A 14,805-nucleotide genomic window follows, 5' to 3' on the forward strand; every position below is an offset into this window, starting at 1 on the left:
GTATGTATGCCTAACATAAAGTAAGGAAATGGAGATGAAGAGGTTTGCAACCACAGTTGTTTACCCACGGTGCCTATTTCAAATATTTATTTCTCTCTCTCCTGAAGTTCCCTCATTCAATTTTTAGTTTCGGCAGATTATCTTGAAAGCAGAGTAAAGTTAACAAGCATGATTTCTCTTTTTGTTTCTGTCGCCTCCGCTCACTCATACGTGTTCTCAACTTGGCTTTAAGCCTGCTTTGCATCCACCTGGCCACTAAATCCGTCTTTCTTTAGATCACTAATCCCCAAAGATCTGGGATCTCGTTAGAAATGCAAATTATCACCACACCTAAGACTTAATAACCAGAATCTGAGAATGGGGCACAGGAATCTGTGTTTTAATAAGCCCTCCTGGGCTTTGCTGAACTTTGAGAACCAGTGCTTTAGCATATCTCCAAGACTACCACGAGGGTTTATGAGGTCAGTACAGGGAAGCCTCAAAGTTTAAATAAACTGTTATGAATTGTTTCAATTCTAAACACTTGAGTTCTAAACACTTAAGAACTTAACAACAGAATTGGCTTGCAAGTGAGCTATTTAATAAGTGAATCACAAAAACGTTAAGAAATTGATGACAAGACAAAGCGAGGTCTTCAGTGGCAGATTCCTAGGCTTGCTCTCCTGCCCTGTCTAGGTTAAGGCCAAGTTCCAGTAGTGGGAAAAAACTACATACAGGATGAGAAGACATAAAGGTCAGTGTGGAAAAAACCCCAGGGGTTTCCACCTGACTGTGAGCACAGTGAGTCCACAGTCCAGCACAAGTGTGCACAAGCTCTTTGAAGTGTGGTATCCTAACAAGGAAGAAAGCAGGGAACTGGATCACATTTGAAGCCCTGTGCTCAGATACTACATTTAAAGAGAGACATTGATAAAACCAGTTCACTTCTACCGAGAATAATGGGAATGAACAGAATTTATAGTTTAACAAATTGGGGGTGTTTATTCAGAAAAGAGAAGGCTGGGAGGGCCTGATAGCTGTTTTATAACTGAAGGGGTGTCATATGAAATAGAAATTGGACTTATCCTTTATTGCTTCAGAGAAAAGAACTAGGACCAATGGTTAGAAGTTAATGGGGAGCATATTTTATCTCAATATGAGAAAATTTTCTAACGATTAGAGCTATGAAATAAATTGCATAGCCTTGTAAGGCTGTAGGCCTCTGCTCACTGGAAGCACTCAAGTGAAGCCAGATGACGGCTGGTCATGAATTGAGTGGTGAGATTATTACATTGGGAAGTCAGCCTCGGCTGCCTCTATGTTTCTTTCCAACTTTAAAAATTCCATGAATATATGTTACCTATTAGAGGCTAAGATACAAAAATAGATTTTACTACAAAATCACCTTAAAATAGTACCTTAGGTAGTTTTCTTTTAAAATGATTTAAATTCATGGTTTTTCTCCTAATGCACTCCTCTGTGTACTCAATAAATATATGGAACCTTATTAAGTTCAACAAAGATGTTTTGAACATTTACGAGTGTCATAAGGAAAAAATTCTTCCCAAGAGAATTCTTATAAAGATTTTTTAATGTCGGAAAATAATATTTTAGAAAGATTTCTAGTACATGGATTATTCTATGCAATATAATAGATAGCAGATGGAAGACAGGGAAAAAAAGAGCAATTTCTTTATGGTTACCCAAGGAGGCAGAGAATGTATGTGTCAGGAAGGTGGTTGATTGCTTGATTTTGCATAACCTAATTGAGATTATTATTATTTTTAAATGTGGGTTTGTTGTGCTAATTAACTATAAACATATGGTATGTAAAATACATGCTGCTAGGGTAAATTAATGTACCTCTAACATACATCCATATTTCATAGCTTCATCCACATAAATAAACCTCCTATGGAAGGGCTGTAAAGCAAACACAATTTTGCAAATTGCACATCACTAGTAGTAGAGCTGATACACCATTTTCCCATCATTATCCCTGACATTTCACTCACAATGATGATGAGAGGCATTTTCAAATAGAAAATTTCTCCCATGGAACTGATTAATGTGATGAAGTACTGTATAGAAATGAGGGAAACCACAAAACCACTGCGATTCCTAACTTTTAATTTTATCTGTTCGCAAATGTCTTCTGTACCATGAGACTGAAACTAGTTAAATGGGGACCAAGACATCCAAGTCAACATTTATTTTGTACTTACTGTTTCCCAGGCATGGTGCCAGGAAATAAAGACTTGTATTTCCATAACTCCCTAAGAATTGTGTTACCCTGAATTTTAGTATAGACAAAGGTCCCAAGCGTGCCCCTGAGCTCTATCAATCACCTTCTATGACAGAAATAAGGTCGTTTAGTCACACTGTCCACATCCTATGTAACCTCTCATTTGAAATTAATATATACACATACATATATCTTCTCCCCTTTTTCTCTAAATGTTTTATGCTTATTATAGCTTGAATTTCAAAAATTTCTGTAGCTATCCTGTAATTTGCAATAATTTCCCAGAAATTTCTATCAAAATACCTTCATTCTGACTATAAAACTGATCTTGAAAAACACATTGTCGACACAGGCTGATTTTTAAAAAAGATAGCTGTGACAAAAGCAAAGAGTTCTACCTTTAACCCTCCAGACAAGCAGTCCCATACTAAGTAGAAACAAGAGAGAATGGAATGTCCAGGGCGGCAGGGATGAGATCATCAACCCGGATATGGTTAACACAGGACACCAACACCACCACTCCCTGCCCCGGCCCCCATGGCAGACATCACCAGTCACATTACTCTTTGCCACTGAGCTTGGCATTCTCAACTAATTCTCCAGAAAATCACTAGCAATTCATCAGGCTAGGCACTAAAAGCAAAACTTATCTGCCATCTCTTTTTTGGTTCAATCATTTAATTTTACAGGTGAGAAAACAGAGACCTGCAGAGATAGAGTGATGTCCCCCAAGATTAACTAGCTTCTAAAACGCAGGGCCAGGACTCAGACATCTGCCTCTTCTTTCATCATCAGACCCTTCCTTTCTATCTGTCCTTAATAAAACTATTGGTTTTCTAGGTCTTTGAAACCTATTTTATTCTGTACGCAAGTGTTCGATCAGTGAATAGTCTACCAAATTTATGTTTCATGAAGATTTGCAAAAAGACCGGGCATGGTGGGTCATGCCTATAATCCTAGCACTCTGGGAGACTGAGCGGGTAGAACACCTGAGGTCAGGAGTTCGAGACCAGCCTGAGCAAGAGTAAAACCCTGCTTCTAAAACTAGCCAGGCATTGTTACCAGCTACTCAGGATGCTGAAGCAACAGGATCACTTGAGCCCAAGAACTTGCAGTGGCCGTAAGCCATGATATCACGGTACTCTCCTGAGGGCAACAAAGTAAGATTTTGTCTCAAAACAAAACAAACAAAAAAATTGCAGTTTTTCCACCCTCCTCTCACCTGGAAAGTATTTCCAACAAAGAGGTTTAGTGATTTTGGGTTTTTTTACGGCACTGCCGTTTGGAGACTTACAATAATCTCAGGCAATGTCTGTAAAAAAAAAAAAAAAACCTCATCAAGGTTTATAGGAAAAGATCTGGGAAAGACGAGAGAAGACTTTCAATTTTTTCATTTGCTAAAGGCTGATATAAAAGAAAACAAAAGTACCACAAAATAATGAAAAGTAAAGCAAAGGGCTCAAAAAAGAACAATAATAATAATAGGCCTTTTTTTCTTTTCATTTTTTTTTTTTTGAGACAAGAGTCTCACTCTGTCACCCCGGGTACAGGGGCCTGGCGTCACAGCCCACAGCAACTCGAACTCTTGGGCTTGAGCAACCCTCTTGCCTCAACCTCCCAAGTAGCTGAGATCACCGGCGCCCACCACAGCACCCAGCTAGTTTTTCTGTTTTTAGTAGAGATGGAGGTCTTGCTCTTGGCTCAGGCTGGTCTCGAACTCCTGAGTTCAAGCAATCCACCTCCCTTGACCCCTCCCAGAGTGGCCTTTTTTTATTTTTTGTTTTTTTATTGTTGGGGATTCATTGAGGGTACAATAAGCCAGGTTACACTGATTGCAATTGTTACGTAAAGTCCCTCTTGCAACCATGTCTTGCCCCCATAAAGTGTGACACACACCAAGGCCCCACCCCCCTCCCTCCGTCCCTCTTTCTGCTTCCCCCCCATAACCTTAATTGTCATAAATTCAGAGTGGCCTTTTTTTATTTTCAAAAAGAAAACAGAAAAGCCACTGAGAGGGAAATACATCAAATAAGGTTTATAAATACATGCAAGATGGCAATCAGTTTCTCCACAGGAGTAGGGGAGCAGTGCTGTTCTTACCTTCTGTAGGAATGATAAAAAACTCAAATTTCATTTTATAGACTAGTCTCTTTTCTTTCCAAAAGCTTTCTCTTTACCGAAAAAGATTGCTTTTTAGATTGTCAGACACACACGAACTAATCAAAACCTTTCTTTTCACCAATACACTGAGGTGTATAAATCATTTTCTATAAGCTTGGACTTTGCAAATATTTCTCAGAATTGTAACTCTAGTATTTCCAAAAGTTCTTTCCTAATAACACAGGCTGTCTAAACAAGCCTCAGAGGGTTACACCACATTAACCCTTCTCATCTGCTGTGTTCTGGATCTGCCTCTTCTCCCACTCACCATTTCAAACTTTTGCCCAAATGTGGATGCAACAATTTTCTGAGGGGCCTTGTATTATGTCATTTTAATGTCTTCGATATTGCACAAAAAAGACTGTCTGAATATTCACAATGATAGTGATGGTGAGGACAATGTCAACAGTAATAACCTAAACTCTACACTTGCTTTGTGACAGGGACTGGGCTTAGCCTTTACAGGCATTATCACATAAAACCCTCAAACCTTAAGATATATTATTACTACACCACAAGATGAGCTTCAGGGAGGTTAAGTGAGTGGCAAAACCAGAATTAAAACCCAAACCCTTTTTACTTCATACTCCATGCTTTTTCACTCAGGTTATTCTTATATATATGGGACACCTACTTTGTGCCAAGCATCGCACTAGATGATTACTCACTGCCAAAGGCAGCAGGAGCTGCTGAAACTGGACCCAGCTTTCTTAGTCAATGTTCAGAACATGTCAGCGATCTCTACATTGCCAGTGTCAATGCTAGAAGCACTGGTCCCCCTCAGAAGAAGAGCAAACCAGCTTTAAGAAGAATGATGATGACACTGTGCCTGAAGCAGCGCTCAGCGAGTCAGGTTTGACTACTGGAAAGGAGCCTGGGTACAGGGCCCAACACCATAAAAATGTCCTTTACATTTGATAAAGTACTCTCGGTTTTGGAAATCTGTTTTTAAGAAAGTTGTGGAAAGCAGGAAAAAAATATCCATATAAGATGTGTACAGCAGCATTATTTATAGTTTAACTTAGGGTAGAAACAACCTAGAGCCCAGAAAAGGAGGGAATGATAATAACAGCCTGCTCATGAAATAATTTAAAGTAATTAAAAGCATAAAGATGATGCAGCTACCTTTAAACGTGTACATTTAGGCCATGTACAGTGGCTCATGCCTGTAATCCTAGCACTCTGGGAGGCTGAGGCAGGTGGATTGCTTCAGGTCCCGAGTTCGAGACCAGTCTGGGCAAGAGCGAGACCCCATCTCTAAAAAACAACTAGTATTGTGGTGGGTTCCCATAGTCCCCCGGAGCTGAGGCAAGAGAACTGCTTGAGCCCAAGAGTTTGAGGTTGCTGTAAGCTATGATGCCATAGCACTCTACTGAGGGCAACAAAGTAAGACTTTGTCTAAAATAATAAATAAATAAAAGTGTATACTTACAGGACATAGTGAAGCAAGCATAGTTCGAAATTGTCTTCTACGATCACAAGTGTATAAAATGTTTTGTAAAAAAGATTGTAAGTGAATACTTCCAAAGCATAATATTGGCCATTGAGATGGAATCATACTTAGGATTTGTCCCCTCAGTTTTGGTAACACTGTTTCTTTCAGAATTTCAAAATCATTGACATGATGGTATATACCTTCAGGATTAGAAGACCAGAACCAAGTGCTACCTTGTAACAATTAGTGAAGGCATTTACAGTTAAAAACTGTATGACTGGGCGGCGCCTGTGGCTCAAGGAGTAGGGTGCTGGTCCCATATGCTGGAGGTAGCAGGTTCAAACCCAGCCCCGGCCAAAAAAAAAAAAAAACTGTATGACTGAAAAGCCTTAATCAGAGACAATTAATTATTCAGAAAACTCAAATAGAGAAACATGATTACAGAAAGAGGAAGCAGTCCCCACTTGATGACCATATACAGTGATGACAATAACAGGGTTGACTTCAAGCCCAAAGAAATGGATCCAGGAAAGTAGACTTTAAAGCAGAAGGAACTTAAAGGAGAGGATGGAGCTACCAGAGACATGGGCCTCATTCTCATCTCAGACACAGGGAAAACACCACAGGCGATGCAGGGAAGGAGGAGATCTACTCGCTCCAGTAACCTCCACCTCCTCCAGCACACTGGTGCTCACAGAGAGCGTCTCTGCCTCCTCTGATGCTCCTGGTAGCTTCTGAGTGACATGGTACAGTGTACACAGCATGCCACCAGCCAGAAAAAGTGATTTACTTTTCTATAACTTCTGAGCAAACCAATATTCATAATGATGATCCTAGGAGCTACAAAATCTTGTGGAGGATTAGATCAGATCATCTAAAAGCTAGCTGAACTTCAGAGTCACCTGAGAAGCTTGGTAAAATATTTTTTCTTGGGACTTTACCTTCTGAATATTATTTAGCAGGGTGTGTGTGTGTGTGTGTGTGTGTGTGTGTGTGTGTGTGTGTGTGTGTGTGTGTGTGGTACTCCAAAATCTATACTTTCAACAAGCTCCCTAAGGTCCATGAATTAGACTTACACTGGACTAAAACACAGATGGTATAATTTTAGTGTTTAACACCACTCACAGTATTTTAATGTAGGGTCTTATCAGAATGTCTATGTAAACAGAATATCCATTCCCCAACCATGTCATGAAACAGAATATTTACTATACCTGGTAATCCAGCATGCAGAAGCTTGGAAAAAATTGACAAATTCGGGATTCAAAAAAATACGGGAAAATCCAGAAAACGGGTAGTTCTTTGTGACTGTTACCTAATGGATCACAAGAAAGGTGAAAGAAGAAATTGATATTAAAGAAAAAACAGAAAGCTGATTCTAGTATTGTGAGGAATTGCCATTGTTCAAGACATTTAAATCTCTCCCCAAAAGTGGGTATGTTTATCAGAGTGCCATTTACAACTCAACCTTTCCCAAAGATATTCTTTTCTATCTAGACATAGCTATGAAGGGCAAGTAAAAGTAATCTTTTTACGCATATTACTATAGTCTAGGAAAAGGCAAAGATATTACCCCAAAAGTGGAAAATAAAAACAGTATCACTTTGCAATAAAGGTAGTCATGGCATAGAGGAAGGAAGTCTGAACAGGAAGGCAGGAGGCCCTGGGTCTGAATCCTAGCTCTGCCACAACTCATCAGTTTTCAGGGATGAATCAATCTTTTCTTAATCATGGAATATTCTTAAAAACAATCTTATCAAAATAAGTTTTGCTGTTTTTGTTGTTGTTGTGTTAAAGATGGGATCTCCATCTTTAGTGGCATCATCATAGCTCACAGCAACCTCAAAGACTTGGGTTCAAGGGATCCTCCTGCCTCAGCCTACTGAGTAGCTGGGGTGACAGGTTTGCACCAACACAGCCACCTAATTTTTCTATGTTTTGTAGAAATGGGATCTTGTTTTGTCGCTCAGGCTAGTCTCAAACTCCTGGCCTTAGCAATCCTCCTGCCTCAGTCTTTCAAAGTGCTGGCATTACAGGCATGAACCACCATGCCCAGCCTTAAAAATCAGTTTTTATGAGAGATAGGGAATATAGCTATTATTTGCAGAGTAACCAGTACAGGCTAAGCAATGTGCTACATACTTTCTGTATATAGTCTCCTTATAGTAACCCCTAGAGTCACATATTAAATATCCCATTTTATAGAGGGTGAATCTGAAGCCACAGCTATCAAGTTCAAGCAGCTAATAAAAGCCAGAACAGGAATTCAAGCCCACAAAGCTCTTTATTGCTTCCCCAATACCATTGATTTTATCCTCTCTGATTAGTTGACTTAAGAACACCAAGTAAGTGAAATACCTAACAATATGAGTCAAGTTTTAGATTTCCTTTACATTCTGTCTCCAAAGCTGTTTATGTGGCACAACTCATGGAGAAACTTGATGATGTAATTCCTGACATTCTTACAATTTATCAACTTGCAAGCTAGAAACAGTATCTAAAAATGAGTGTATGGACTAATTAGATAATTACATAAAATATTTTGAAGTTCCAAGCCACTTAAAATGTAATAATAACCCCCAGCCAGTAATCTACTCTAGGGATAAGATCTGTGTCACTGAAAAACACTATTAGCCTATTGGAGATCCAACCTCCACATGTAAATCTTGGCAAAGTTTAAAGCTCTGGCTGGATGCGATGGCTCAGGCCTGTAACCCTACCACTCTGAGGGGGCGAGGCAGGGAGATTGCTTGAGCTCTGTTCAAGATCAGCCTGAGCTAGAGCAAGACCCTGTCTCTGAAACTAGCCAGGCATTGTGTAGGGTGCCTGCAGTCCCAGCTACTCTGAGAGACTGAGGCAAGAAGATCACTTGAGCCCAAGAGTTTGAGGTTGCTGTGAGCTATGAAGCGATGAGTTCTGGGCAAGACTTTAGAGACAGGGATATGGAAGTGCATAGGACAGGCTGTTATGTCTGCTTTCACTAATCTAGTCCTAGCATCAGGGGTGTCCAACCTTTTTATTTCTCCACCACACACTGGAAAAATAATAGTTGTCATGGGCCATACACAAACACTAAAGAAAGCTGAGTAGGAGGGGGGAAAAAAAGATTTGTGCATATTTTTGTTGATATCTGACATGACAGACAAGCAAAAAACCTCACAAAATCAGCATGTGGTCCGCAGGCTGCAGGTTGGACACCCCTGATCTAAACAATTACCTGGCACGTAATAGCTACTAAGTAAACAGTATATATCCAGATACAAATTATGTACTGCATTCGTGCAATAAATATAACGTATTTATTATACAAATGACAAATGAGAACAAATTGCTGTTCTTCCTCATGTCCCCATCATCCCCACAAATATTTTACCTATAAGCAAGCCGTCTTAAAAACACACGATTAGAATAACACAAAGTGTTTCACAGAAATGGAGGTTGCCACATCAAGGAAGACTGTTCACAAGAAGAGAGAGGAACCGAAGACGTGTTTTCTATCAGTGCCGCGATTCACTGAGCTCAGCTAATATTTGACAGGAAGTAGATACACAGATACACGTTTATTCTGAAGTAATAAATTACACACCTTGGCTTTGACCTTCTTTCCACATAGCAATTAACTTCTTGAATGTAACAGCCAGAGGTTCAACCAAGCCACCAAAAGGAGGATCTGTCACCATAATGACTCCTTCACCTTCATCTTCCTGTAAAAATGTTCTACATACTTCAAGGGCAGCCTGGAACAAATAGAAATTCACTTCTAAATTAGGACTAGAGAGAGCCCCTTCATCCTATTTGAAGGAGGATGCATTAGATTCAGTTTCACTCTTCCTACCGGGAACTTCACCAAGCCATCCCGCCACTGCAGCCTCCCTAACTGATACCCATTCTTAGCCCTCGTAAGATTTTATCTTTGGTTCCTTGATAAACAGGTTTTTTAAAGTGCAAATTCAAACACTATTACTATCAAAAGGCTATGCATTTCAAACAGTTAAATTAAAAAACTAAATGTGGTAACCTTGAAGAGAGAAACTCATTACCCACGAAAACCACCTGAAATGTCAAATTCAGTTCAACAAACAGAAGCAGAGACGGCGCTGCACACTGGGGACACAAACAGGAACAGGACAAATCTTTCTCCTACCTGGTTCACCCACTGTCATGAGTTCATTTCAATAACAGTTACAAATTACCAGTGAAACATGCACATGTTTTTGAGTATCAGGTAAATGACAGGCGTATTTAAACATGCACAGTAAGTCAATAAATTAAAGTTCACAAGTGACAAAGCCTATTCAGTCATGAAACTCTGCTATTAACACATTTTCCCAAGGCAAATGTAACCGTTTTTCAGTAATTGTGAAGTCAACATTAATGAGGACATTTAACATCTTTTGCTTGGGGTAAAGTTATTAAAGAGAAATGCCTACAAGAGTATCTCCAATCGACTGACTTGGAAGTCATTTTTAAGTACAGTCATCTCTTTGTGTCCATGTGGGACTGGTTCTATGACCTCAACACACACCAAAATGCTCAAGTCCTTGATATGAAAGGCCACATATTTGCATATGTGGTGTAACCTACACACATCCTCCTGAATACCTGAATCATCTCTAAATCACTTATAATACCTAATGTAATGTAAATGCTGCGGAAAGACCATATTGTTTAATAATAACAAGAAGAAATTGTGCATGTTCAGTACAGATGCCACGACATTTTTTTTTAAATATTTTTGATCCAGAGCTCAGTCCACAAACGTGGAACCCACAGAGGCAGAGGGCCGACTATACTCACCTATCAAAGGAAATCGGCATTTACGATATAGAAAATGGCACGTTTTTAAAGTTTCAGGCATTTTATACTTTAATAAGCTTATATGCATTGTCATCATCAAATATAGTTTGCTATACTACTAAATCAATTTAGAAGACCCAAGTGATGAGAGAAAAAAAAACACAACACAATCCTTTCTCCCTAGGAGTGTCTTCATTAACTTCCTGCTGAAATTCCTACAGTTGAGGACCATTTGTCAAAAAGGTTAATCATTTTTCAAGTGCTACCTGGCACTTCCTTAACCTGCTTACGTGAACAAGGATTTAAGGCAGAGATGACAATAGTGAAAACCTTTCAATTCCTAGAGTTAAAAGTATACAAAGAAAACAAACAAGTAAATGATGCCTTAACCCAGTGGTTCTCAACCTTCCTAATACTGCAACCCTTTAATACAGTTCCTCATGTTGTGGTGACCCCAACCATAAAATTATTTTCGTTGCTACTTCATAACTGTAATTATGCTATTGTTGTGAATCGTAATGTAAATATGTGATATGCAGCATGGTCTTAGGCGACCCCTGGGAAAGGGTCATTCGACTCCCAAGGGGGTCGCAACCCACAGGTTGAGAACCCGCTGCCTTAACCCCTCATTTAAAAAACATTACAGAATATTTTTTTCCAGGTAAGAATCAATGATGTCAAAACCCATTACAAGTTGCTGAGGGCCCTAATGTTGACCACTTGTGGGAAAAAGAGGCATGTTACATCACCAATGTGGGCAGTAACTTAACTGTTTCTTTCATCTCAGTTATCACTGAAATAATGCTCGGTGTTTTTTTTGTTTGTTTGTTTTTGAGACAGAGTCTAACTCTGTTGCCCTGGGTAGAATGCCATGGCATCACAGTTCACAGTAACCTTGAATTCTTAGGCTTGAGCAATCCTCTTGCCTCAGCCTCCAAAGTAGCTGAGACCACAGGCATATACCACTACGCCCAGCTAGTTTTTCTATTTTTGTAGAGATGGGGTCTTGCTCTTCCTCAGGCTGGTCTTGAATTACTGAGATCAAGCAATCCACCCACTTTGGCCTCCGAGAGTGCTAGGATTATAGGCCTGAGCGACTGTACTCAGTCTGGCATTTTAATTAGCTGTCCTCTATACATACTTTAAGTTACACAAAGATATACTTTACGATATGCAAAACTGCACACATTTTTAAAGTTTCATGGCATTTTATACTTTACCATAAAGGCACATGGTATTTTTGTAATACCTTAAGGACTACATGATTTGTAAAGAGAAAATCCTGTGTGGGTTAGCCGGCGTTGTGGCGGGCGCCTGTAGTCCCAGCTACTCGGGAGGCTGAGGCAAGAGAATCGCTTAAGCCCAGGAGTTGGAGGTTGCTGTGAGCTGTGTGAGGCCACGGCACTCTACCGAGGGCCATAAAGTGAGACTCTGTCTCTACAAAAAAAAAAAAAAAAAAAGAAAAAGAAAATCCTGTGTGGGGAACTCCTGCTTTTTAATATAGAGGGCTGTAAGATGCTGAGATGCAACAGCTGAGCCTTCTGTTGTCGTAAGCACTCTGGATGGCCTCACGGCATCAAGCAGATACTTAAATACTTAGTGATAGATTAGCGGTTGGTAAATCTCTAACAAGAAACTTAACTCCAGGAGCAGGTAGAAAAAGGGTAAATAATAAAATCATTAAAACAATGGGTTCCTGCAGATCAATCTCTACAGCTGCAGAGCTATTTAGAGGTTGCCGCTAAATTATAAAGAAAGCCTTAGCTGGACAGCTGTTTTCTTCAGGGAAAGATAAAGTAGTGCTTGATCTTGGCACCTTATTCCAGCCATTATTCTAGAAACTTATAAGGTAACTCCTTATAAAGTTTCCATAGTAAATTATACTATAGGATGTCCTGTATGTTACTTCAAAAAAGTAGATGAAATTGCTAATCAACCGTTATGTACTTAACCTTTATTTTGTCTTTATTGTTCAAAATAAAAAGCTAAAGCATGGTATGGCATTAAACAAACAGCAACAAAAAAACTCTCACCCACTGTTCCTCATCTTCTCTGCCACAGCCCTGACCTCAGCCCTAAAGTCAAGGCCACACAGTTGCAAGAGGCCATACCGGATACCATCACGTACAAACATTTCCAAACTTCACTACCCTCTGTTCTGAAGAATATACAAACGCAGGCAAGACCACAAAGTCAGCTTTCACCTCTCCCCAACTACACTTCTCACAGTCTGTGAAAAGCCTATAGAATCCAGTTCTGGTCTCCCTTTTCCACTGCCACTGTCCCGGTGGAAACAACCCTCATCCCACTGGCAAGTCAACTCCCTCCTCTCCCTCACGCTCACCTCGTCCGTTCTCAAATTCTCATAATCACCAGCCACATAAACCTTTTGGGAAACAGTGAAGTACATCTAACTGTTTATTTCAATACTTGGTTGCAATGACTGTCATGGCTGGAAAAATATATGTCCCAATGCTAAATTAATTCAAATGGAGGAAGTGCTATACTTTTTAAATCAAAGGACTCATTTTCCAACCCCAAGCAACAATTTAGTACTTGTTTTCATTTCCCCAATACTGACATTTTTAGTCTTGCTCGGTTTTTATTCTAGCATTAATATCTCAAAACACAATATGTAGTTAAGCTTGGTTAACAATTTTTTAAAAATTTATATATACAGAGGGTACCAAAAAGATGTATACACATTTTAAGAATAGAAAAAACTATATTAAAATTGTAATACTCGATACATACAGATAACAAAAGATGAACACAAGTCACATTGAGCACTTCTTGTAATTGCGTAAGTCAACCGCAACTTATTTTAAATTTAAAATGGTTTTCACCCTCCTTAAAGTGTGTATACATTTTTTGGCACCCTCTGTATGCATATATCATAGGTATCCTCCAAATTGTCTGCTCAATAATTTCAAAACATTTTTGGCCAACCTCCTGTCAGATGTCATTACCTGGCTGGTTATTGATTTTATTTTATAATAGAACTGACAAAAGAGCTCATACTGACCCAAATATTAGCTCTGCTATATTGTTTATTCTCAGAGACATTATTAACATCAAACTGAAAGAAGCTTTTTTTTTAAGCTACTGCCCTTTTGTTTTAAAGACCTTTTTTTTTAGGGCGGTGCCTGTGGCTCAAGGAGTAGGGCGCTGGCCCCTGTATACCGAAGGTGGCGGGTTCAAACCCAGCCCTGGCCAAAATCAGCAAAAAAAAAAGACTTTTTTTTTAGATCAGCGTTGGGTTCACAGCAAAAGTGAGAGGAAGCCATAGAGATTTCCCACGCACCCCCTGCTTGACACACATATTTAATTTCTTTGTAAATCTACAAAGGAAAACTTGACCTTGTTGGATGTTAGGGGCTCAGGAAAGCCTGGAAGAAGTGGTTTGGAACAAACTTCTGAAAGATGAATAGAAGTTATTAAGGCAAAGAGAGACCAGAAGCCAGCAGGTGAAAAGAAGCTGACAGTTCAGGACGAAAGCCCTGTGCCCCGTGCAAAAACAGCAAATAAGCCCCCTGGCCCTTGGCAGGAATGTGGGTTGATCCAAGAAGCAGCAAAAAGTCATACAAAGGGAATAACAAATCACTTCTGGATGGTCAATAATCACACAGCGAATGAGCAAAAAATAAATATAAATAAATGGTAGAATAGCCACAATTTCATTTTGAAAAAACTTTTTAAAAATAACAAAGATGGTACTCTGGAATTTGCTATTCTACAATAAGAGAAGAAAGAGATGATGGTCATAATGCTTACCTGTCCATCAAAGAAATGATGGTTAAACATATTATAATGGCAAAAGCTATCCTCCATATAAAACTGTGAATACCTGCAAAATAATGTATTATGGGAGTTACTTGCTCAGTCATAGGTATAAGTAAATCAAAAATAATAAATAATTTTCTCAAGTTTAATAAACTAGTGGTGAAACTACAGAACACTCATATATAAAATGCACATGTTCCTATGGACCAGAAGATGACACATAAACTTTTAGGTTACTGACAAATTATTATACAATTTCAGCTTGCGATGGGCTGACAATTAAAATACATCTCTCATGGTTAATAATTTAAAGAAAAATACTAAATCAACATTTTTGCTGAACAGCTATTAATTATTTTCTTTTATAGGTAACAAAAAGAGTATTTAATACAAAGTTTTTTTGTCT

The 14,805-nt window shown here is 39.1% G+C and overlaps 1 protein-coding gene across 1 annotated transcript in view; it reads right to left on the reverse strand.

Moving 5' to 3' along the window:
• ZCCHC4 (zinc finger CCHC-type containing 4) overlaps positions 1 to 14,805 on the reverse strand; it is a 47,410-nt gene that overhangs the window by 9,440 nt on the left and 23,165 nt on the right. The window contains exons 6-8 of the mRNA XM_053577924.1: positions 14,391 to 14,463; positions 9,406 to 9,556; positions 7,034 to 7,134 (exon numbers count right to left, since the gene is read on the reverse strand). Of these exons, the coding sequence (XP_053433899.1) occupies positions 7,034 to 7,134; positions 9,406 to 9,556; positions 14,391 to 14,463 (325 nt within the window). The remainder of the gene's footprint in view (positions 1 to 7,033; positions 7,135 to 9,405; positions 9,557 to 14,390; positions 14,464 to 14,805) is intronic.

The sequence above is a fragment of the Nycticebus coucang genome, chromosome 23, assembly GCF_027406575.1.
Source record: "Nycticebus coucang isolate mNycCou1 chromosome 23, mNycCou1.pri, whole genome shotgun sequence".
NCBI lineage: Eukaryota > Metazoa > Chordata > Mammalia > Primates > Lorisidae > Nycticebus > Nycticebus coucang.